This window comes from Corylus avellana, chromosome ca3, assembly GCF_901000735.1.
Source record: "Corylus avellana chromosome ca3, CavTom2PMs-1.0".
Classification (NCBI taxonomy): Eukaryota; Viridiplantae; Streptophyta; class Magnoliopsida; order Fagales; family Betulaceae; genus Corylus; species Corylus avellana.
Window position 1 is genome coordinate 7,507,262 of NC_081543.1, and position 12,003 is coordinate 7,519,264.

The window sequence follows — 12,003 nt, forward strand, 5'->3', positions numbered from 1 at the left end:
TCAAAAGATTGAACGTATATAAAGAAGACGAGAACACTAGAGTAAACAAGGCATGAGATTTTGGTTAGTTAAAGTAAAGAAATATTTAGAGAGTTTGACGTTTAGTAGTTTTAAAAAGTGGTTAGCTAAATTAGCCAAAGTAGATTTTTAGAGCTAAATTCAGATAAATTTTGAAGAACTTAATGTGAATATTTTCACACATTGCTTACTTATTAGGTAAAATTGGGCTTTATAATTGATTTTATAGAAACTTTAAATTGATTAGTCCTTTTGGGTGATAAGTAGATGTATCTAGCACTTTTCTTTAGGTCATTGTAATATGGGTTGGCAATTGTACTATATCTCAATCACACCCCTAATGACTTTCTATTTTTACACAGTCTTCCTCCACAACTCTTCTTCCTTGTCTTTCTCTTTCTTGTAACTCTTTAGATTATATGAAAATATAAGAATTTTTTTTTTTTTTGATAATTTGTTGTATGAGTCAAATGCGGAAAATAAAAACATGTTTTTAGTTGAAAACATTTTACGCCTAAGAATAATATTATATACCCCACCATTATCTTATAATAATTATTGTCAACCATTAAAGCGACAATCTCACCTCCGTATAGTGGGATAGTGGTGTGGTATTTAACGAAGATTCACCATAATTTCATGAAAATACGTATTGATGTACTAGACGTCCACTCAGCTAACCTACGCCAAGAATGTAGGCTCAAGGGCCTACGGTTCGAGTCAATTATGATCATATACCAATTATTTTGATAAACACTCTAGATTTGATCCTTAAAAAAAAAAAAAAAAAAAAAAAAAATCACCATTAACCTTTGCTAACTTAATCATTGGTGTTACAAATCTGAATATCAAGTCCATAACAACCAAATTAGGGCAGGTTTGATCATTTTATTCATCATTACTAACTTTTATTTAAGTATTTTTATTATTGGCTTAATCAAAAGATAAAATTATCATCTCATCCTAATAGTAAGAATAATCTAAATAAATGATAGTAACTAAAATAAATGTAAACAACCAAATCACAAGGCTTGTGCTTCCTTAAGGAAAAGGAACGATACTTGACTTCACGTTATTCTACATGCCCAATTCTTTCATTCCTATAATGCTCATGCAACTAACTTTTAAATACATGTTCACTTTATTGGCTTAATCAAAGGATAAAATTATAAACACAAGAATAACAGAAATAAATGTAAATAATTATTTGTTAATGTGTTTTGGATTTTTTTTTTTTTTCTATGAAACTGGTTTTTTGTTTAATATTGAGAAATGATTGGTGTCAATATTTTGTCAATATTTTTTTTTCATATCATCTTACAATTCAACAATTAGATTTGTGGACTTATATGGACCTCACATAAGTCAATGGTGGACCTCATAAATCTAATGGTTGATCTATTAAATTTTTAAGAGAATATAAAAAACATATATATATATATATTCTCATTATTGACACCAATCATTTCTCATTAATATTCTTGTTTTGAGAAGAAAAAACATATTACAAAAATTTTAACAAATGGAGCTAACCATATTCTAGTTTAACAAAAATATAATATTTTAAAAGGGCAATAATGTGAAAGCAAACAACATGAAGATCTTAGTGTACAGTTTGTAAGTTGTAACCCATGAATAAATAAAACTATTATATATATAAAAAAGTCAAAGGTCTTGAGATCGAGCCTTGACTCAAATGTCAGGTTAGGGTAGTGTTCGGCCTGCCAGTTTTTGGATGGCCGGCGTTGATTCTCCTTCGTTGTGGCTGGCGAGATGGATTGTGGTGGCCGACGCTCATACTTCATGGTGGTCAACTTCTACAGCAGGGAAATAATCGGATGGTGGGCACTGGCAAGGGTGGATTTGCGGTGGTGGCTACCGGATGTGGTGGAGGGGTGGGAGAAATTGAGAGAGAGAGAGAGAGGAGTGGGAGATTTGGGATTTTGGGTTAACCCTAACTATATAATCGTTTTTTTAAAAAATAAAAAATAAAAAGGCTGATTGGGTTAGAGCATTCCCAATGGAAGAGCTAAATGTTACTTTTATCTAAAATAGCTCTTCAAATGTTTAAAAAAACCCTACATTGAATTAGCAAAAAAAAAAATGTAAAATAGATATTTGATTGGAAGAGTTAAAAGAAAAGCTAAATGTAACAGCATTTTTTAAGGGAGCTATTTTATTTTTCATTGTTTCTCTCACTTGTTTTCTCTTTTTCCCAAATCTTTTTCCTACTTTTTCTTTGCATGTTCTCTTTTTTCCAAATTTTTTTCCATTTTTCCTCTCACATGTTCTTTTTTTCCCAAAACTTTTACTACTTTTAATAATATTTTAATATAATAGATAGAAATATGACTAATTAGATGTAGAGACATTTAAAAAATGCTTAGTTAAACTAGATAAAAGTGAGTTTGAGGAGCTATTTTACATAAAAATATGGCTCCTCCATTGGGAATGCTCTTAACCAGCTTGACCTTCTTTTCATTTGAAATTTTTGTTAGACGCCGATAGGGGAGAGAGAAGAGATATTTCTTTTTATTTTAAAACGCTTGCCACGTAGGTTTTGATGGGCAAAATGTGGGGGTTTGATTGCATTGTAGCATTTCTACTTTTTTTTTTTATAGCATGTGAGAAACACATGTTTTTTGAATAAAATTTCTTTCAATTTTGTCATTGTAATTAAAAAAATGTGTTTATTACATGTAGAGGACACATGACATTTTTATTAACTAGGTTCTCCAAACTGGGTTGGAGAAAAACTTTGTCCTAATTTAAGCATAGACAAAATTATTTAAAAAGCATGTGCTTATCACATGCAGAGGACATATGGCAATTTTATAGACTAGATTTGACGAACTTCCTTCAACCAGGTTAAAGGAAAACTTTGTCCATTTAGCTTTACTTGTTTTTTCAACATTGGTTGGTTTATTGGATTTGTGTTCGTCATATTTTTACCCTGCAAGAACTCTTGAGTCAGGAATAGAATAACCCCTTTGATATATTCAATTTGAAAATGGAAAACAATTTGACCATTGCCTTGATATCAGAATTTGTTGGCAAATTCCTGTCAAAGCGTGGAAGCCCTTGAACTTGGTACATTTCCTGTTTATGCAATGCAATTCGAGAGAAGCACTCCAAATTCTCAATTTCGATGCAAACATCCTACCAGTTTCTAGAATGATGCTAATAGTAAAACCATCTCCTAATTGCTCTCAATCTTGTGAAAATCTGGTGTTTACATAATGGAGCCTGTTACTATAAGAAGATTTTTCTGTCCATCGAATATTTCTAGATATTGTTGAAAAGTTTATGTTCAATGAAAAGGGGAAAAAAAAAAAAAAAAAGATGATAGAAGTTTTGAACATGATAAGAAGACAATGATAGAATTCTTTATTATTAGACAATTGCTTTAGATTTAAACACGCTTAGTTTATATGATTTTCTGAACCTATTCTCTCTTCCTAGCTAAGTGTTGCTCTTGTATTCATGTGTATTTGAGTTGCACCTTTAAAATTTCGTTCACCAAAAAACCAAAAAAAAGTTCCTGTTGCTATAGGAGATCCTGACGCAGCCTCTCTTACACAGATATATTAAACAAGTTTCGACTATTTCATCTGAGACTACAGAACTAGCATTTGATTAAAAACATTTGCTGCATTATAAGATGTCAAATCATTTAAGAAGAAGAAGAATAATTAAGAAAAAGTGTAACCGCCATTTGCAGCATAATTTCCACTCAAGTGGCTTGTCTTTCAGAAGGCAAGACTCAATTTGAAGACTTCCATCACTCATCCAGACATAATAAAACTTCTATATATGAACTATTTTCAACTACACAAATTGGATGACCTACATGCTATTAAAAATCAAGCAGAAGCTCTATCCCCTCTCGCCTACATAATTACTAGAACTTCCATGGCCGCTACCCTGAAGAATGGCTCGCCTCATATTTGGCACTTATCTAATCTACTTTTGTGCAGCTGAAATGCAGGATTAACCCAAGCTCCACAGCTGCACTGCATACCTGCCCAGTTGAAGTAACCCAAGCGGCCTTTGCAGCCCATGCAATGAAGTCTCTCTTCCACATAACCTTCTTGAACTGGCCAAAACAAAATCAAAGCTAAAATTAGCATTTTGTGAACATATATATTGCAACAAACGACAATATGATGCCAATATTCCTGTTTGTTGAGATGATGTGCTCTCTGTGGGAATTCAGCAACGGTGAAAGAAGACTTTAAAAGCTAATCTTGTGTCGGTTAGCTTTGGTTTGGTGCTACAATCTATAATTTGGAGAAGACTAGGAATGCAATTAGACATGGGGGTAACCCACTAACAGAGGAACAAATTATTCGGCGTATTCTTTGGGAAGTTAAAGCTCGAGTGTTTTTTCAAAGGAAAATTTCAGTGTACATATATAGGGTAACATAGCGTTATGTTGCAGTTGGGGTATAGATTCTGCTATTGTAGTATAACTGGTTGGTTTACTGGGTGGTGTTTGTTTGGCTGTATTGGCCTAGTAGATATATAGAGAGGTTGGTAGGGGTTGATACTGGTATAGTGTCATTGTTCTTTAGTTTTTACTAATAAGAGTTTTGTAATTGTTTGTTTGTTGAATTAAAATTCAATCATTCATCCAAAAAAAAAAAAAAATGTGATGCAAGTTTAAATCACCTGTTTCCATCCACTTCATGGGCTCTACAAAGATGGATGTGCACTCAACAGGTTCCTTTCCATTTTTCGACGCGTCACCACTTCTCTTTTGCCACTTGAAGCATGATTCTCCCCTACCAGGATTATGAGGAACTAAGTTCTCCTGTGCAGCAACAATTCTTCGACATTTCTTACATCGGTATATGACTTGAGGTTTTCCACTGGATTCCAAATTGGAGTTATCAGCAGCTGCCACTGGCATATGGCTATCTGATGTTGCTTGCGGTTGTCGAATGGGTTCCAAATCTGAGTTATCAGCAGTGGCCACTGGCATATGCTCATATAATGTTACTTGAGGTTTTTGGATTGGTTCCAAATCAGAGTTACTAGCAGCAGCCATTTGCATATGCTAATAATATGTTCCTCTTACCCTATGCACTGCCAATACCAAAAGAGAGAGAAAAAGCATTAAGAAAACCATTCCTAATATTTATTCATGTGCTAAGACCGTATCTTAAGACCAAAAGTGAGATAATAGTCATAGACAGGATAGAATAAGATTATATGCTTAATTCTTGTTAGAGGTGTTCTTGAGCTGACACTTGTGTTTCAAATTTGAAATTATAGATGATCACTAGTTTAAGCTTTAACCATAGAAAAAGGCCAAGGAAAAACAAAAGCTCAATTGATGAAATGAATACAGTAAATAATACCTTAAAAACAGAACTTGAGAACACTAAAATTTCAAATGAAGTCTTACGAGTAAGATCTTATGCTGGTTGAGTGAGTCTTGTATGTTCTCAAAATTACTACCTCCCAAGTTGATGCCTATTCTGGAGATCACATTTATATTTCCATGCATAGAACTATTACACAGACATAATGTGGTTTGGAGTATCACTAAAGGGCCAGAGCATCCTTCTGAGATTTCATGCCATGAAAAAGGTAGCTGCTATAGGACTATCAATAAATACTTCATCTTTCAATGAGAAATCCGTATGTAGTCATCTTCCAATGAAATTAATCCTTTGAGGTCAGAAGTTGATGTCCTGGGTGCTTTTGAAATGTTCAAGAATGCTTAACATTGAATCTTAGATATGAACCACATCATAGGGCTAGAGATGTCCTAAAATGAAGCACACTCATAACAGAGCCTTTCTGATTGGTGAGAACCAAAGAGCTAGTGTACGATGAGTCTCCTAAGATTCAGAGGAGACTCAATTGAAGATTCCCACTTTCTATTTCATGCCCCAAAAAAGATGTTCTACGTCTGGCAATTTGAATATGTTAACATCGCCTTTTTATTTGTATCAGTACACCTGTTCACACAATTTGTAACGATATTTCCATAGAATCAATTGAATAACAGGAAACTTCTCCTGCAAAGGCTTATTCAATGTGACAAGAGTTTTAGCTCTTTTCTTTCTTTCTTTTTTTTTTTTTTTTTTTTTTTCATGTCCTGTTCTTCCTTAAAGCCAAAGCAAAAGGCCATATGTTACAATTATGTGGAATTTCATTTTGTTCACAAGTGCCATGCTTTCCTTATATCACGGTTGGATATCGCCTCTTGCAAAACCCCTACTTATACTAGTTCCTACATAACCTACTTTAAACATAACCACTTCAAACTGTTGCACTAAGGAGATGACTAAAAGAAACAATATGTGATTAATGCTCACTACCTAACATATGACAATTTGTTCAAAGAATTTAGAGATATGGGGAAAAAGAATGTGTTACGACCCTTTCCAAATTAGGAATAATATCCCCATGTTAAGTAGTATAAGTCAAATCTAGTTATATTAGAAATGTATTTTCATAAGACTATTTCCATAAGAGTCTTGATTGATGACTCGGCCCTAATTTTCCTTAGGAACGTTGTAATAGTTTGCCTATTTAAAGGCTGTTATGTTATGAAATAAGTAGAGAATAATTCATGTAAATCAACGCTTGCATTGTGAGGTCCAAATTCCTTCTAAGAACCTTAATTATCCCATTGCGAACTTAGGTTCGTAACAACTTGGTATCAGAGCTAGCAATGGCTTTACCACCATCTTCCAATTTCGATCAAGGGTTTGATCGTTTGGAGACAAGTTTGGGTTCAGCGCGATGTGTGTGAGATGCGGGAGTTCTTCGCAGCCATGAACTCCAGATTTGATCAACTGATTGCTCCACCAACAATTCCATCTCCACACTCATCACAGGCAAAACCAACCCACGCTACCTATACCATTGTCAATCCCCAAATCCCACCCCTTTCAGTCATCATCAAAATCCCCAAAATCTTAGATCCACCAAATCCACCACCGTGCAACAACACACAACTCAATCAAATACTCAAACCAAAATGAAAACCAATCAGAAAATTCAGAAGCCAACACTACTGCTCAACAAGATTTGCCATCAGCCACCATCATTTCAGATACACCGGCCACCAAAGACCTGCCGTTCATTCCACAAATGAAAGCAACGCATCAAGCCCCCGCCATGGTTTCCCTGTCAGCCTCGCCCAGCCCCAGTTCTAGAAATCAACCTTGTGTTGTTAGGTGAGGTTCTCTTAACCTCAAACCCTATTTTTCCATTTGTTTCGTTCCACCATAGGTAAGCACCGTAGGACCGATCCTACTAGTTTACCCGTCCATCACCTTGTTACAAGATCTTTATCAAAGACTTGCAACAAGTGGTGAAGCCATTGCTGGCTCTAATACCAAGATGTTATGAACCTAAATTTGCAACGTGATAATTTAGGTTCTTGGAGGAACCTGGACCTCACAACACAAGCACTGATTTAGATTAATTCTTCTCTACTTATTTATTTCTTTTTTTTTTTTTTTTTATAAGTAAGATTATCGAACGCGCAAAGGGACGTAACCCAAGTACACAGGATGTATACAAAGTATCTCCTACTAACTAGAAAAAGAAGTACATAGCTCTAAAAATTCATAAAATGTATACACATGCGAGTGAGACCAAGTCACTCTCCATAAAAATAGAGTATTTAACGCCAATTTCTTCAACTCAATCAAGCCACTCTCACGATCCTCAAAACTTTGTGCATTCTCTTCTCGCCATAAACACCACATCAGACACAATGGAATTATCCTCCATATGTGCAAGGCAAGCCAATTGCCCAACTATCCCCTCCAACTCCCCAAGCAATCACTCATCTTTCGCGGCATAACCCAATCAACACCAAAGAGCTGAAGAAATACGTTCCACAACTCAATTGCAACCTCACAATGCAAGAATAAATGGTCAATGGACTCTCCACATTGTTTACACATGCAACACCACTCCATCACCATAATATTTCACTTTTGTAGATTGTCCATAGTGAGGATTTTTCCTAAAGCTGCCGTCCACACAAAAAAAGTTACTCTCGGTAGATCCTTCACCTTCCAAATACTTTTTCAAGGACCAAACGCCTGTGCTAGATTAGAGAGAATCTGATAATACGACTTCACTTCAAAAGTATTCCTTTTGGAGGGAACCCAACAAATTTTATCATCACCTCCATATCTAATTTTTTGGGAATACAACAATTCAAAAAAATGCAAGACCACATCAATTTCCCAGTCATGCACGGGGTGAATAAACAAGACATTCCAATGAATACAATCATTCGGGAACTCCATATACTCCTCCACCCACGCATCCTTGTTACATGCAATATTATATAATTCTGGGAATATAATCTTCAATGGATGTTCCCCACACCACACATCATGCCAAAATAATATTTTAGAACAATCTCCTTATCATACCGCACATGATGCGCGAAACCCTCCCACCCCCATCTAATACATTTCCACACTCCCACTCCATATGTTCCCCTACCTCCTTAGAACACCAATCACCCCTTTGACTATCATATTTAACTTTCACTAATTTCCTCTGCAAAGCATCCCATTCTGTCGCGTACCTCCACAACCACTTACCCAACAGTGCATGATTAAACTGAATCAAATTTCGCACCCCTAACCCCCTACCTTCATCAGAGTACAAGCCTTCGACCAATTCACCAAATGATACTTAAATTCATCACCAATTCCTCCCCACAGGAAATCTCTCTGAATTTTTTCGGTTCGATTTGCCACTCCCACTGGAATAGGGAAGAGTGAGAGAAAATAGGTGGGTAAATTTGAGAGAGTGCTTTTAATCAACATTAATCTGCCCCCCTTTGATAGATATAACCTCTTCCAACCCGCCAATTTATTCTCCATTTTCTCAATAATGCTACACCAGATGTTGGACGCCTTATAGTGTGCACCCAAAGGAAGAGCCAAATACTTAATTGGCAATGAAGCCACCCCACAACCAAGAATTCTGGCCAACCCTTCCACATCATCTACCTCTCTTACTGTAACAATGTCAGATTTTGACAGATTTATCTTCAACCCCGAAACCGCTTCAAAATAAAGCAACAAACATCTCAAATTACAAAGTTGTTCTACATTAGGCTCACAAAAGATAACCGTATCATTTGCAAATAATAAATGTAATACTACCATTGCCCCTTGATTACTCGAACCCACAGAGAATCTAGACATGAGCCCTCTCTCCACCATCACAGTCATCATTCTACTAAAAGATTCCATCACAACTACAAATAATAAGGGAAAAAGAGGGTCCTCTTGTCGCACTCGTCGAGAGCTACTAAAAAACCCCCTAGGCGATCCATTTATAAGAATAGAGAATCAAACTGTGGAAATGCAATGGTTTATCCAACCTCGCCATCTTTCACTGAAACCACGTCGTTCAAGCATTTAAATAAGAAACTCCCAATTTACAGGGTCATAGGCCTTCTCCAAATCCAATTTGCAAATGATACCCGGTTCTCCATAACGAATCCTACTATCAAGACATTCGTTTGCCATTAAAATAGAATCGAGTATTTGTCGACCCTTGATAAAGGCATTATGTGAATATGAGACTAGCTTCCCCAACACAGTTGTCAATCGATTAGCTAGCACCTGAGAGATAATTGTGTACACCCCACCTACTAAACTTATAGGGCGAAAATCCTTGATCTCCACTGCCCCTGCTTTCTTTGGGATAAGCGAAATAAACATAGCATTTAGCTCTTTTCTTCATCCCTCTCGTATTCCACTAGAATCCAAGGGCTGGCGCTGGTTGCAGAGAATAAACAGTGTGGTGCTTTGTGGGATGTGGATCAAAGATGGAGGCAGCGACATGTGGTTGAAGATGCGTTTGGGTTGCTGGTTTTTGTGATTTCTAGAAGTGCGGCTGAAGTGGGCTGGTCGTGGCTGATGAGGAAACCATGGCAGGGGCTTGATGTGGTGCTTTTCGAGGAATTTATGGAGCGAACGAGTATGCAGTGGCCGGCGTAGCTGGGACAATAGTGGCTGATGGCGAATCTTGTTGAGTAGTAGCATTGGCTTGTGAATTTTTTTTATTGGTTTTCATTCGAGTTTGAGTATTTGATTGTGTTTTGGGTTGTGTGTTGTTGCATGGTGGTGGACTGGGTGGATCTAATATTTTGGGGATTTGGATGATGATTGAAAGGGGTGGGATTTGGGGATTGACAACGGTATAGGTAGCGTGGGTTGATTCTTTTGGCTGCGACGAGTGTGCAGATGGAGCTGTTGGTGGAGCAATCAGTTGATCAAATCTGGAGTTCATGGCTGCGAAGAACTCCTGCATCTCACACACATAGCTGAACCCAAACTTGTCTCCAAACGATCAAACCCTTGATCGAAATTGGAAGATGGTGATGATGCCATTGCTGGCTCTGATACCAAGTTGCTAAGCACCTAAGTTTGCAAAAGGATAATTTAGGTTCTTAGAGGGAACTTGAACCTCACAACGCAAGCGTTCATTTAGATTAATTATTCACTACTTATTTCAAAACATAACAGTCTTATTATCCCATTGCGAACTTAGTTTATTCTCTAAGAACGTAAATTATCCTGTTGCAAACTTAGTTTATTCTCTAAGAACCTAAATTAGCCCGTTGCGAACTTAGTTTCGTAACAGAATGAAGAAAGCAAACAAATCTCCTAATGACTTTGCAATTCAAAATCCTACTCCCAAACTAATAATTTTAACCGTTCTACAAACTTTCAGCAAATGAGGGATTCCACTGTGAAAATAGAATCAAAATGACCTTGACGGTAGGACTCAGTTTTGGATTCTAACAACCATCGTACCAATTTTCAGTTTAACCCATTGGTTCCAAAACTCAATTTATATGTTCTACACAATATAACGCAATCATAAACACACTCTAAGTTACAACTGAGCTTTTACCTATCATGCAAATTCCTCATCCGATAAAACAAAACATGTTTGTACCACACCTATAAAAGATACAATGCTTAAATTAAATAGAACCTCTTTTGGGGAAAAAAATATTCAGCTCATGATTAAATTTCTTAAGCATAATCTTCCTCGACTCAGACTCAAAACTTAAGCCCATCTTTTTCTTTCTCCATATGGATTCCAATGTTCTTTTTCTTTCTTCGTAGTGACAATATAATTTCTATTAACCAAGTAAGCAAACAAATAATGGGTCTAACTTATCTTCTGAGATAAATACAGAATTACACTCACATACACACACATATTGCAAAACCAAAGAGAAAAATATATATATAACTAAAAGAAAAAACACGTAAATCGAATTACCTTACCTGACTCATCCCAAGTTCTAACTAAAGGGATTCCAGGAAAAAAGGCAGCTCTATAAAGGAAAGGAGGAATTGGCTTTATCCGAGAAAAGGCATTTGTTTTATATTATTTTTCAAATTTAACAAACAAAAAACAAAAAACTCCTTCGAGCACAAATCTATGATAGCAATGAGTTATATATCGTAATCTTACTGCATTCAATCTAACTATATTATATTAATTTGATCAAAACTGATATAACGCACAATTGAATTGTACCTTAATGGGCAGGAATCCTGGCCGAGACGATCTCCCACACCAATTACGATTCTCACGTATTTGTACACAGGTCGAGTTTACTTCATTATAAGATGATTTGGTATGTTATGCCTCTTTTAACATATACGAGCATATATATATATATATATATATAGAGAGAGAGAGGAGTACTGTTATAAGTATTAGAGTACTTTTAGAATTGAATTATTTTAAATATGGCGTGACTTTTAAAATTATTAATATATCAAAAGTTAATAAATCATATTCAAATTCAACGGTAATTTTAAAATTACATTAAAATGACTTAAAAAAAAACCTATAACATTACTAAACCTATAACATTACTAAAGAAATAAAACTCTAAAAAGATTTATAGTATTACTAGAGCGAGCAAAATTCTAAAACCGGGAAAGATTTCGTTATTTT

General features: G+C 35.7%; 1 protein-coding gene across 1 annotated transcript; it reads right to left on the reverse strand.

Annotated features, from left to right (window-relative positions):
- Positions 1–3,630: 3,630 nt before the first annotated feature.
- On the reverse strand, positions 3,631–11,672 carry LOC132175939 (probable inactive dual specificity protein phosphatase-like At4g18593). Its single transcript, XM_059588037.1, has 3 exons — positions 11,578–11,672; positions 4,690–5,106; positions 3,631–4,114 (listed from the first exon to the last, which is right to left on the reverse strand). Exons 2-3 carry the CDS (start codon positions 5,072–5,074, stop codon positions 3,960–3,962), a joined length of 540 nt encoding a protein of 179 aa, XP_059444020.1. The 5' UTR covers positions 5,075–5,106; positions 11,578–11,672; the 3' UTR covers positions 3,631–3,959.
- Between the last annotated feature and the right edge of the window lie 331 nt (positions 11,673–12,003).